The sequence below is a fragment of the Mya arenaria genome, chromosome 8, assembly GCF_026914265.1.
Source record: "Mya arenaria isolate MELC-2E11 chromosome 8, ASM2691426v1".
Taxonomy (NCBI): domain Eukaryota; kingdom Metazoa; phylum Mollusca; class Bivalvia; order Myida; family Myidae; genus Mya; species Mya arenaria.
This window is the reverse complement of record NC_069129.1, coordinates 14,164,920-14,179,272: the sequence shown is the minus strand read 5'-3', so window position 1 is coordinate 14,179,272 and position 14,353 is coordinate 14,164,920. Positions and strand designations below refer to the sequence as shown.

Sequence of the window (14,353 nt, the reverse complement as noted above, 5' to 3'; positions counted from 1 at the left end):
ACTTGATCACTCTAACACTGGTGGCCCGGGATCGAACACACAACCTCCTTGGTTAGAGGCGGGCAGTTATATCACTTGATCACTCTAAAAACGGTGGGGATCGAACCCATAACCTCCTTGGTAAGAGGAGGGCAGCTATACCACTTGATCACTCTAACACTGGTGGCCCGGGATCGAACCTACAACCTCCTTGGTTAGAGGCGGGCAGTTATATCACTTGATCACTCTAAAAATGGTGGGGATCGAACCCACAACCTCCTTGGCTAGAAACGGGCAGCTATACCACTTGATCACTCTAACACTGGTGGCCCGGGATCGAACCCACAACCTCCTTGGTTAGAGGCGGGCAGTTATATCACTTGATCACTCTAACACTGGTGGGGATCGAACCCACAACCTCCTTGGCTAGAAACGGGCAGCTACACCACTAGATCACTCTAACACTGGTGGCCCGGGATCGAACCCACAGCCTCCTTGGTTAGAGGCGGGCAGTTATATCACTTGATCACTCTAACACTGGTGGGGATCGAACCCACAACCTCCTTGGTTAGAGGCGGGCAGCTATACCACTAGATCACTCTAACACTGGTGGCCCGGGATCGAACCCACAACCTCCTTGGTTAGAGGCGGGCAGCTATACCACTAGATCACTCTAACACTGGTGGGGATCGAACCCACAACCTCCTTGGCTAGAAAAGGGGCAGCTACACCACTTGATCACTCTAACACTGGTGGCCCGGGATCGAACCTACAACCTCCTTGGTTAGAGGCGGGCAGTTATATCACTTGATCACTCTAAAAACGGTGGGGATCGAACCCACAACCTCCTTGGCTAGAAACGGGCAGCTATACCACTAGATCACTCTAACACTGGTAGCCCGGGATCGAACCCACAACCTCTTTGGTGAAAAGCGGGCAGCTATATCAGTAGATCACTCTAACACTGGCGAAGATTGAACTCATAACCTTCTTTGTTAGAGGTGGACAGCTATACCACTAGATCTCTCTCACTCGAATGGGGATCAAACCCAACACCTAGTTGGCGAGAGGCGGGAAACTATACCACTACTACCACTTTCACCATGGTGGGGCGGACACCTATATCACTAGACCACTCCCATCCTGGTGGGGATCAAGCCCACAACCTTCTTGGCGAGGGGCGAACATCTATACGAATAGATCTCAAATTGTTAAGAGGCGAACATCTATACCACTAGACCCCTTTCATCAGTGAGGATCGAACCCACCATCTCTTGGGCGAGAGGCGGGTACCTCAGAAAATCTTAACAATCTTGTCCGAAATGGTGCATTTGGAGCGCGTTTATTACTTTTTTTCTCCGATATTGACATAAAATAAACTTGGACGGTTTTAGGAGGGGGGGGGGGGGGGTGTTGCCAGGTCAACCACCGGATCCGCTAGTGAAATCCGCTTGAATGTTCTTAAGTTTAAAAAGAAATCTATGTCAGCGTCGATGTACTTGTACATGTACTTTCCAAGAAGAAAAATATAGCTTTATATTCGGCACTCTGTCAATTAGCCAAACACACGTTTTCCTGTAACCCCTCAGTCATAGGCAATTATTGAATCTCTACGAGCAATAAAACACATAAATAATACTAATTTTGAAAGGTAAAGAGTGAAACATAAGTCATTGACCTTTAAATTGCCCGCCGTATAGACAGACGCCGACCAAACAAATGCTGATCATGTTAAACGGCTCCTAGCGGCCACAAGTGGAAACGTCTCTTGGTTTCAAAAGATATCAATCTTAATGTCTGCAAGGAATACCCCCTTCGACAAATTTAACTCTCTATCATTGAGATATTAAGAACTTATTTTGTTATTTTAATATCTTATCTGATATATATTTCTTTTTTATGATTACATTGAACCTTCGTATCTTTGCATAAGAAAACATCATATTAGAAATACATATATTTCTAATCAAAACGCGTTTTTTTGTATTGATCTATAAAATGGCTGTTTCCATATCATTAAATTTTTCAACGTCGGTGTTCTCCATTGTTGAGCTAATTTAAAACAAATCAGAGAGGTCATGATAATTTATTTTGAACGACCCCAGGTCTGGCTTCCGTGCGAGAAACACACAGGCCTGTTGATATGTATGAGAACACATGTTAAATATCGGAGGATAACTCTTCCCATCGTTCACGTAAAACAGCATGAATTATCTCCCTGCAGTTAAATGACATGAGGATCTTAAGTCAGAGTCAAACTTCACAGTGTGCGTATACGTGATAAATTGCGTCATAAATTTTACGTCGGAAGGCAATATTTTGCTCCGAATGAAGACTTTGATAACAAAGATAACTTTCCTATTTTTTTCACCATTTTAAATGAAACATAGCAGTCTACGCTATTAACGAAGCCCCACCTTCGGTCTTTTATCAGAGTTTGATTGAGAGTTTAGTTTCTTAAAACACTTCGACAAACCTTTCACAGTTCGGCCGTCTGACGGAGCACTATACAATATTTTGGAAAATGGTTTGTCGAAGTGTTCGATGAAAGTAATCATCTAATCAAACTCGAGTAATAATTCGAAGGCGGGGCCTTTGTTTCATTTAAAATGGTGCTGTAAAAGAAAAGTTATCTTTGATTTAAGTCTTCATTTTAATCAAAATATTGCCTTCTGATGTAGCACATATGACGTAATTTATCACGTGGTATACACACACTGAACTATTAACATACACGACCGTTACAGCAATAACAGTATGCACATATATATAAGCAGTATCGTCAACAAATGCTCGAAACACATAATAAAAAATGCATCCACTCTTGTCCCGCAAAATGCTCAATTGTGGATGATTAGTTATATGTTGTAGTGATGCAACAGAAGCAAGGTGACGTGTATAGCTTCTTGTTGACTTCCACTTTTCCAAAAGGCAAGTGTTTCCGGTCATATGACCAGTGCTGGAAAAATCGTTCGTCCCACAGCCTCGTTACCGGCGTCCGCGTGTGCCCTCGTGTCGGATTTAACCATGCGTGATGGAAACACACAAACTATATAAATATTCCCACATTATTTCGCTCTTTCCGGTTGGTGTGTCGTTTTAGATGACATATGGTTGTTACAAAACCACCTGTTTTCAGTTCTCGTATTAAAAATTACCGCACCGTGGATGCAGTGGGTCAGGACATACAAAATAATTGTTTATTTCCACTAACCCGACCGACCCTATTTTTTTCTCTCGAGTCTACACTTTTTTGCCAGTGTGGATTTTTTTTCATAATTTCCTAAACAAATGCGAATTTGAGTGAACATGTTTAAATATGACTATTTTAGTATTGTTTTACAATAGCGATACCCTGATATAGGTCGGTTTGGTACAAAATCTCGGTTATTCAAAAAAACAACCACGAAATGGAACACTTTCATCATGTGTACTTTTTTTATTTACAGCTGCATATACAACAATATTTTCAATACATACAAAGACTACAATGACTTATAAGTACATGCATAATCACACATTAGAATTTGGACCGTTTCTGATTCCTCGGGGCTTGGAGCATCGTCGCATAGGCCTTGACCTTTCAGCCAATAGCTCGCACTGGTAAGGGTTCGGTCATTTCAACGGCGACCACGGTGTGGGCAGCAGAACTTTGGATTGTACAACGTAGAATTCTGGAAAGAAACGATACATTATTTTCATTGAATGTGCTGTTTGCATTTTGAAATATATGTAGTATACACTAATGAATTCAAGATTGCAGGTTCTACCACCCTCACTATACTGGTTTGATGTGAGGTATGTTTGCAATTGCTGATAATTGTTTGTGGCTAGCGTTATTTGATTAGGTCTGCGGGTTTTCATGTACTCGAAGGGTTCGTTTATAAGGTAACGCCAACGGACACAAACGTTTTCTAGCATATTTCATGAAATTGCTATTTTCAAATTAATAGTGTTATTTCAAAAGGTACCGCCAGCGGACACCAACGTTTACAAGTATATTTCAACAAAATGTCATTTTCAAATTAAAAGTGCATCACAATTGTTATGAAACAGCATGTGATACATAATGCATGTGTCGTTTTTTGAATTACAACCCTATTTGTGTAATGTAAATATAACAAAATATAGATATGCATTGTCTAGGTTAAGAATGTCAAGTCATATGTTGAGCATCGAAACAGGTAGATGGCATAAACCAACAGCAACACCTTATAATGAAAGAACATGCTTATTTTGTAACACTCTTGAAGACGAATACCACTTTTTACTTGAATGTCAATTGTATGCTGAACTACGAGAAATGTATATCAAACCATATTACTTTAAAAGACGGAATATGTTTAAGTTTATTGAGTTGATGACCTCTCAGAAAGCTGTTGTGAATAGAAATTTAGCGATGTATGTGTATAAAGCGTTTGAATTACGAAAGACGTTTCATATGTATTATGAGTAAAAAACATATCCTCTTCGCTGTTAATACATCATGTCTTACGACCTATGACTTATTTTGCAATTAATGTACGTTTTATAATATGTATACTCACGGACATATTGTCTATTGTATTATGAAATAAAACATAATCAAGCCTGTTTATTGCAATTAAAAAAGATACACACAATACATACGATTAACATTCTTTCCTTGCAAACTTAACTTACTCGAAGCCTCATCAGTTTTCAACGGGTTTGCAGCCGCGTTGTCTAAATCGTTATGGTGCCACAAAAGCCATCCTGAAATTGTGAGAAACATTTCCAGTCTGAACAACATTCATTATTCATTATCTATTGTTCATACATCATATTGGATATTGATTTAATAATTAGATTTTGTTTATTAACAACACCTTTAAGTAGCATTTTTTTGTTCGTGCCAGCATATTTGTTTCCATTTACGAATATTAAGGAAATTAATAGCATGCCGAATAAGGCATCTTGGAAGCTTCTCATTGCCCTTCTACCACAAATCAAATGGAAGCGTTGAAAGGCTGTAGGTGCGATTAACGCGATTTTACTTTTTCACATAAGGCAATATAAATCGAATCCAAAAAATATTTTGAGTAATACCATTAGTAAGTTTCATATTTGAAACTGATAAACCTTTATGTACTAGGATATGTGAGGATATGTGAAAATTCCTTACATCTTGCAAGTTATTGCTAAAGTTAAAAGAAACCCGATATTGGCCGTGAACGTTTTGACTATTTGTAGTAGTTAAAGTAAGGCAAGGTCTTTCAGTCAAAACATTTCTATTTTCTGCATAATTATCTATAAATACCTCAGTTCCTCACCAATATTTATACGACTTGCTTTCAAATTTACATATATGTTGCCATTTTATTTAGATCTTCAATCGCAAAACACTCTACGTCTTTAATACATTAAATTTGAGTGCAGTAGCATAAAACATCGCCGTGTGAAGCGACGGCTCATTCGGAACTCCTCGGCCATTTTTTTCAAAAACAACCTCGGATGTATGCCGGTACATCTGTTGAAGTAGTCCGTATTTTTTTTAATAAAAGCATTAATTAAATGTAGTGTTTAAGAGTTATATTCATTGCTCTCAGTTTAAATTGATTGCCAGTGAAGTGTATTATTGCAAACATAATTACGATTCCCAAGAGTTAAGTCATAAATTTTAACTACTAAATAAGATTACTACGCGATCTATTTGCAGCGGACTTAAACGTACCACTTATTAAGTATGTAAACCGTCCATATACATCCGAGGTTGTTTTTGAAAAAATGGCCGAGGAGCTCCGAATGGCGACGGCTAGTTCCCGCTATGAGAATAGGTTGAAATTCTTCTTCAAACAACATGCAGACGTAAGTAAGGAACCTACACAACACCTACCAATATACTGTTTGGAAAACGCGCAATACCAGCTTCCAAGGAGTGTGGAGCCTGGTCGGTTGAGATTTTGGACTAGTTGACTAGAAATCGCGGGATCAGGGGGGAATGTCACGTTCTGCAACTCGTAGATCCCTAAAAGTGTACAAGAACGTGTAGCAAACAACAAGTTACTATAGCTGAAAACGCGCAGTACCAGAAGCTCCTTGTAGCGAGGGTCTGACCGACTGAGATTCTACACACTGCTGTGTCAGTGAGAATTTTACTAGTTTGTGTGAGTTCCTTTTCGGAGTGGAACGATGGAGTGGATGATTAAAAACAATTAGTGAAAATAATGAGAATAACTTTTCCTATAGTAATTATTTTGCAACAATATTATAATCCAAAGTCTAATACAAAAGCTCGACTTGTTTTCGAAAAACATACTATCTCAAACTATGTTTTGAAACCTACTTTACACATTTAAAAACAATAATAATACATGAATGCAGGGGACGAACATCAATGCTCGCCTGTTAACGTTTTAGTTGAAAGGGGCACAAGTTAATATTCAAGCCAGAGTTGTGGGCCTTGCCACACAAGTGCATATTGTTCTAGCAATAGCTAAGTGTACGAAGTAGCATAATATTTTGAACTTTATTTGTGATAAAGTCATAGTTACCTCTAACACTGAATGCGTTACCGTTTAAAGAAAATGTTAACAATGATAAGTACACATAAACTCATATAAGTTCAAAGCGGCGCTAGACCTCTGGTATGTACTAACCGCTTCCAGGGGCGTCTTTTACTTCAGTCCCGGGCAGACAGCGGAGTAAATCGTTCTCCTGGCGTTGTAACCATGGTAATATCTTGCTGAAATAGCTTCCCACCCACTCAGGGTCACCCGCGAGTCGCTGTCGTACATCGGCACGGTGCTTCAGACTATCTGAAAACGGATAGAGCATATTTTTTTTATAATAAACTCATTATACACGACACGTACGACTAAGATCCCTTTAAACACATGTTCATGAAATTATCAGTTTAAAGGACAAGATAAAATACGAGTATAGACTGTGTTCAATCTAACATAAATTTATACGGATGCCCATTTAATGACCTGATCGACAGGATCATAATAAACCACCATGGGATGCAACAAACCACCGGGACCATGGGTACGACGGAACATTAGGCACATACCAAAGACAAATACGGGGCACGTTTTAAAATGAATGGTGGCTTGATGATATGGGCCAATCGTTAGAACATCTTTGGCAGGCTTCAGAAATATGTTGGGTAATGGCCGAAGTGTTCCGATTCGATAGGAGCGTGTAACACATAAATTGTTCTATACAACGCTATTGGCAGTGTACATTCGCCTGATTAGGTTTTCTATGATTAAAGAAACTTTCATTACTACATTTATTGGTGTTATACTTCAAAGTGAAAAATCTGTCCAATTACAAAGACTTATCCATAATAAATGGCTCTATACTTAGTGTACACCGTAGCATATTTTTAAAGTGAACAACGGGATGGCCAGTGTGGGGAGATGATCTAAATTTTCAACGGAATTCCTTTCCTTGATGATGACAACAAGATGAGTCCACAAAAGTATGCAGTGTTCGCATATCCATGTGCGTGGTCTATGAAAATCTAGAGTCTACGAAGTCTTTTGGCCGCTGAAATGTAGGACTACTGCCTTTCAATATCAAAATATTCAAAGGAGATTTTCACAACAATACCGTCAATCATTTGCATATATCCAGTGGAGATCAAGGGGTAACTGAAGCTAAATATGAAAAAAACACTACTTCACAGCATCTCTCACGCAGAAAAAATAATGGAGGTAAACGCTTTCCGCGTAAAGCACGCTCCTAGGGTTCAAAATCGTTTGCAGTGGAACAAAGATGGTCAGGACCATTGGTATTTCAAATGTCAATCAGCAAATGATGACTTCTACAATGATGTGATCATCAATAAACATGAATTCAGTAGTAATCAGGAAAATATGAGAGAAAAACTACTCCATTGCAAGTAAAAAAAAACCCGGAGTGTTCTGCCCTTTCAACATTATTCCTTTTCAAAATATTAAAGAATGAATGACCGAAAAGTGTTATTCACCTACAAATGGCGAAGGAGAAACTATATCATTGAAAGTAGAAAGAATACAGAAGAGATGCGCCTTTCGCTATCACTGACAACCCAGAGTCTGCAATGGCATGTGCAGTTTATGACAATTAGGCCACTGAACATCAGGATCATGGTCATTTCAATAGTCAGCCTCTTACAATAATGTGATCAGTCATGATGAATTTTGCTGCGATCAGGAATAATATGTGCGAAAAACTGCTTCATTGCAAACATATACACGTGTCAAGTAAGGAAAAGACAACTGTGGTATGCCTTTCAATACCAGTAATGTATAAGTGTATGGGAGCATTTCCAAAAGCAGAAGATAAAACAAAAACAGGCCTACGTCGTAAGCTGTTAAGCTCTTGGTCCTTTGCTGTTTTTGCTACTAATGATAATGCTGCTGCTGAAGACCAGGACAATAGGTCGTTTACTGAAAAATCATTTAGTGATGGCTTCCACAATGATGCCTTCGGTAATTACGATAAATTCAGTTGATGCAATATTAAAAACGAAATGTGAAAGAAACCCTTCTTCATTGCAAGCAATAAAGAGAAGAAAAACGTTCCAGGAAAGTAAAAGACACAAAAGGTTGTGCATTTCCATATCAATCATGTGAACAGATATGGAGAAGCTATATAAGAAAGAAATTATTCCCCTAAAGCCACTCAGAAATGTCAAAGCCAGCGCTTCTGTTAGGAAATGGGTTGTAATGAAACAAAAACCAAGGAAATCTGTAATGTCTAGTAATGAATTCCAGGAAAAACTGGCCACTGTTAATCCTGAGAGTACATTACGAAAATAATGATGCTCAAAATTACGACCTTGGGCCTTTCACAGGGCAACCCTGAGGGCAACCCTTTAAAATAGATACCACATCATGCATATGAATACAGTAGAGATCAGGAAACACAAAAAACTCAATAAATGCGAAAAAAAAAATTATTTCAAAGATATGTAAGTAAAAAAGGAGGTTCTAGTGGTAATGCCAGACCGCATTATTCATGAGAAAAAATAGATAATCACATGGAGAAAAAAGAGGGAATCTTTGTTTCGCCTTAGGCGGCACAGAAAGGCCATAACATGCTCTGCTGTACGAAATTCAATAAGAGTAAGACAAAGCTCAAAGAATTATTCAATGTCTGCTGTTAGCATCCATATTAAGTGAGGTGAATAAAAACTAAGAGTCGACGCGATTATTTGCTGTTTACGAAAAGCCAGCAATGGAATAATTGCTACCACAATGCTGCCTTCATGAAAATGAATTCCATGGAGATCAGAAAAAAACAAGAATTCACATAAGAGGTTTTTGTCACAAGTAGTTGAAAGTTTCAGAAAATAAAAGACCCTATAGTGGTGTGCCTTTCACATCATTCCCCTTAAGCTGAACAGAACAATCAAAGCTAGGGAATCGCTTGCAGTGAATCAAAGCCAACTGAAAGATGCATGTCCGCTGAAAATATCGACAGGAAAGAGGCCACTGAAAAGTTTATATTTTATATTATGTATATGCTGAAATGTTTTCTAATGCTGAAACAAAAATTTCGGATGCATTGTCTGTAAGGTTAGGTCGATATTTGGGACTTGCAAACACAACTACATGAAAGCAAATGAGCCAACTTTGAATTTCAGTTATCAGACATCTAACAATCTAACATTCAAGTAGTGAATTTAGTATGCAATTTAATCCAATATGTTATATAGATACCTTTTATTTTGCAAACAGTGTCATGTTCTGTGTGAAGGATTGAAATTGATAATATTTGTGTAAATTTTGTTTCCTATATGTATTTATTTTTAATGACTCTATTTCTAAAAAAACATATGTTTTAATAACACTTCGACGGTTGATGGACTTACTTATTGAAAAACAGTGGTTATAACAGTCTTTGCGGGTCGGGATGTATTTAAAGCAAAGGCTACTAGAAGCTTCATTTCTAAAAGTCATCTATAACCCAAAATGAGGTCATGGGAAACCATTGGAATGCAATGTCATTGGCTGTTTAAGAAGATAATGTCATTGAAAAACAGGACTATTGGCCTTTCAATATCCAGTCATACAATCATAACTTCTGCAATGATGCATTCAGTCATGAAGATTCAGCGGCGGACCTGAAATACCAGGAACCAATATGAAAGAAAATCTACGTCATTGCAGGAATACGGAAGTTTAAAGAAAGCTAAAGATCCCTGTGTCTGTTTGAAGTGAAACAAAGATGACAGCAATGACAGCTGTAATCATAACCAACGCGGGGTTATTTAAAACCGAGAGCCTGCAAGGTCCTTCGCTGTTTATGAAAATAATGCTGCTGAAAATCAGAGCCATAATAATATGGGCCTTTCAAGAGTCAACCATACAATGATGGCTTCTGTAGTGATGTGATCAGCCATGAAAATGGGTTTAAAGGAGATCAGGAAGCAAATGAACATAATATTGAAGAAAAAACGACTTCATTGCATGCATATGAAAGTTCCAAGAATAATAAGACCAAAGTGATGTGCCTTTCCTCAAGATTCCAATGAAAAATATATCAGTGTGTAGAAGATAAAGCATGCATATATGCATTCAATTACAGCTGCTCATAAATGTCAAAGTCTTAGTTAGCTCTGCTGTAAGGAAATCACATAAAATGAAGCAGAGATGAAGGAAATCTGCATAGGCAAAAGTGAGACTACTTAAAAATACAAAGCCTGCAATGTAATTTGCTGTTTATAAAAAATGCTGCTGAAAACCATGCCCCAATTTCTCGAAACTTCTTAAGTCTCTTATAACATAACCCACTATTTTTGTCTTTCAATATTTTGCGTTTTATGTACTCCTTTAAATGTTTTTATACTTAAGATAGGAATTATCATTGCGATTATCACAATAAACCATTTTTCATTTATGAAAATTCACTATAAGTATGTTTTTTGGCTGATTGAAATAAGCAGCTTAAGCCTGTTACGCTTAAGAAGTTTCGAGAAATTGGGGCCAGGATAAGAGGCCCTTCACTGGTCAATGATAGAATCATACACAAGAACGTTTACAGTCGGTGGAGATTAGGAAACCTCAGAAAATAATTATGAAAGAAACCTTACTTTGTTACAGCCATATGGAAGTTTTAAGAAAGACAGAGCCTTTCCGTAAAATATTAAAGCATTTATCTCATGGAGAAGCGACCGGGAAATATCAACACACGATCTACTAAGAGATTTGGTGTAAGTGAAACAAAACCCAGGGAAATCTAAAATATCAGAAGCAGATGTCACTGAAAACCCAGAAAGTGTAAGGTTAGTTGATGTTAATGAAAATAATGCTGTTGAATTCAATAACTCAAGGGGGCTTTCACAAGACAACAATAGAATCATCGCTTCAACAATGCTGCATTTGGTAAAAACAAATGACTTCATGAAATACCAGAAACCAAATATGAATGAACATTTTTTGAATTGTAAGCATGTGAATGTTTCAAGAAAGGTAAACTAATGTTAATGACTCTCCATACCAGTCCGATAAAGAAATATGGAACAATTTTCTAAATGGAGAATATAGAAAGGAAATGCTATACGCATAAAGCTATACTCAGAAATTTCAAATCCATTTTTGCTGTAATGGAACCATTTGATGTAAAACAAAGCCCAAGGAAAAGTGTAATGTCTGCTGTTAACATTGACAGGAAAGAGGCCACCGAAATCCTTGAGCGTGCACATTCATTTGCTGTGTACCAGAAGGATGCTGCTGAACATTTAGTCTATAGGAAAATGACAAAAAAGACGTGTATTTCTCCTTGACGGAGAATATCAAATCGAAAACGAATTCAATAAAAATGGACAACTAATTGAAGAGCCTTGCTTTATTTGAAATGAAGGCTGGTGTATAAATACCTAGAGCATCAATAAATCCATTTCAAGATCTGAAAAAAATCAGACGAAGAAAGAGGGCATTCTCGTACACCAGAGTGATAATGCTATAGCATACCACACGATTTATCATGTTCAAACCTCTGATGAATGAGAATGAAAGAGGAGTGTTGATGATGAAGAGCGCTCACATGCTAGTGGACTGCATGGGTACCGCAGCATCGAAGAAAACTTAAACTAAAACTCTGCTATTGCAACATATGATGACCGTAAGTCAAAGAAGTTGATGACAAGTTGGTTTGCACTTCAATGAAACAGTCGAACTCCTTTTAACAAAAGGGTTTGAATAACCTTTCAAACAAAGTTGATTCTGAATATTGGAAGGAACAAACCACAGCGAAAAAAATACCTGCTTGAGTCCATTTAGAGTAAACATAAAAGTTTCCAAAGACTGAAACAAGGAGAATGACAGTGAAACTACCCTCAATTTAGCAAATGTCTGTTGAAACAAATATTTTAAATAACTAGAATTCTACGAATCGCATGTTTCGCCTGTCTGGGGCATCCATCATTTACCGAATAATCCCTAAGTGTCTGCAATGCTTTGCAGGCAACAAATAACATTTTGTAAAATCTTTTTTTTTTTTAAAAGTAAGTTAACTGTAAATTTGAAGTTAATCCCATCGATACGTTACTCATGATTTTTTTTTCTATAACCAGCTCATGCACTCACCATATTCCCAAATGTGAACCATATCGTTAATGCCAGAACCGAGCTCATTAGTCCAATAGCCAATCAGCTTCGAGTGAGCAGTGCGTAAGTGCATCCATTCTTTACTCAGATCGAGAAACTGACGCTGGTCACGTGGGTTCACCACATATGTGCGGAGCTCGTATATTTTCTCATTTGAAGAAACTGCGCTAGAATAGAGTCGCTGCTGAAGAAAATAAACTGTAATGATACTCTAAGAATGTTCCTAGCTTACTTTCTTTGCGCCACCGATAAGTGGCGGAGCTGGCGTTTAGTAGGCGTGTACTATGACGCTCAGATTTTAGTGTATTTGAAAAGAAACAAACTGCATATCAAATATATTATACATATTAGCTTTAAACTGTAAGCTAGACACGCCGCAATGCGACGAAACCAGGGTTTTAAAATGTGCAGTCAGGAAAATTTAAATTTCGGGTATCTATATACAAGCAGTGAGTTCACTTTGTACAAATTCTATCGATACTATACATTTGCTTTATACAAAATGTTATCACTTTTACACACCATTCTTAAAATGTTATAGAGGCACATCGTTCATAAACTGAATTTTCTAGGGCTTGATCGCGACCAAACAACCCCCAAATTCAATCTCCATGTATGCCTTTACACTTAGTTTTATCACAATACATCTATCTCAATCCAAGCTATTGGGCAGAAACTGATCTTATAAATTTTAAAAGCGACCTTGACCCAGCCAACCCCTTTTATGACCCCAACGTACGTGTACGTCTCCACAAGAGTTCGCTAAATAAAAAGAAATCGTCACTACCCAAGTTACTGATTAGCAACCAATTTTCAGCTTGAGTAGCAGTGACCTTGGCCTTGACTCATATATCACCAAACAGCAATCCAAAAGGTTTATATATCTTCACACTCGTTTGCAATATTCAAAGTAACTTGAAATCGATTTCTTGCAGAAACTGTTTTTTTTTCAATATTTTTTCTTAATATTGTTACGTTGACCCATAATATAACCACAAGGTGTTTTCGACAAGCAAAACCTGGTTAATTATATACATGTACGTGTACACGTTTATTCATTTGCATTGACTTCTGACAACTGGATGCAATTATGCATATGTATGTACATGTGTATCACTTAGCCTCTTGAAGCACACTGCTTTGTTTGAATCACAACAAAATGTAAGCCCGTTGTCTGAAATCACTGCAAACCATTAATGGAATGGACATGTACACGTACTTGTATATATAACTATAATTAAATCAAATATTAAAATATATACATTACCTGCAGTGTATAGTTCCTTCCGAGAAACCCTATTCTGTTAAATGATGCTTTAAGTGCCATTTTGCTTAGCCACCACTTTGTCTTATCTTTTATATTTGTCAGCAAAATAGTTCGAAAGCTAAATCCTAGCACTATCTACAAGCAAAACACTGCAACATGTATAACTTTATATCCACAGTTTTATTTACCAGTCCAATGTATATACATAATTTGCCATTCAAAATAGAGGTCAACTGATAACAGGTTTGAGAGGCAGTGTTGACCTATATTTGGATTAAATGTGCAGTGATAACTATACAAACACTTGACATCACTGTATGCGAAATCACACACAACTGTGGGGAAGAGTATGATCAGAATACTTAATCAAAAAATGTTTGGTTAGAGTTACATCCTTTTCAAAAACAGGTAGGGTAGGTGGGCTTTAATTTTTTTATAAATATATTAGGCTTTATGTAAGAATGTTATGCACCAGTCAATTGTAACCACGCCCCCCCCCCCCGGTCCGGGGGTATACCCGGGGAATGGGTCATGTTTTTCCTTT

General features: G+C 37.6%; 1 protein-coding gene across 3 annotated transcripts; it reads right to left on the bottom strand.

Moving 5' to 3' along the window:
* Positions 1–3,404: 3,404 nt before the first annotated feature.
* Positions 3,405–14,104, bottom strand: LOC128243879 (protein NipSnap homolog 3A-like). Of its 3 annotated transcripts, none has more exons than XR_008262927.1 (6): positions 13,810–14,104; positions 12,522–12,726; positions 6,597–6,755; positions 5,863–5,965; positions 4,642–4,713; positions 3,405–3,653 (listed from the first exon to the last, which is right to left on the bottom strand). XR_008262927.1 is itself a non-coding variant. In XM_052961864.1 (6 exons), exons 1-6 carry the CDS (start codon positions 13,867–13,869, stop codon positions 3,595–3,597), a joined length of 684 nt encoding a protein of 227 aa, XP_052817824.1. In that variant the 5' UTR covers positions 13,870–14,102; the 3' UTR covers positions 3,405–3,594. The 3 variants fall into 3 exon arrangements, 2 of the variants coding, with proteins under 2 accessions (XP_052817824.1, XP_052817823.1); XM_052961864.1 differs by having other exon boundaries at positions 5,834–5,965; positions 12,522–12,723; positions 13,810–14,102; XM_052961863.1 differs by having other exon boundaries at positions 5,834–5,965; positions 13,810–14,101.
* Between the last annotated feature and the right edge of the window lie 249 nt (positions 14,105–14,353).

What these genes read in the sequence shown, in the direction of transcription:
- LOC128243879 (XM_052961863.1), bottom strand. Translation starts at nt 13,869, where the DNA reads ATGGCACTTAAAGCATCATTTAACAGAATAGGGTTTCTCGGAAGGAAC. An exon ending in GTTTTCCAAACAGTATATTG is followed by an intron (nt 4,714 to 5,833) that starts GTAGGTGTTGTG and finishes TCACAATTTCAG; the next exon opens with GATGGCTTTTGTGGCACCAT. An exon ending in GAAAACTGATGAGGCTTCGA is followed by an intron (nt 3,654 to 4,641) that starts GTAAGTTAAGTT and finishes GTTTCTTTCCAG; the next exon opens with AATTCTACGTTGTACAATCC.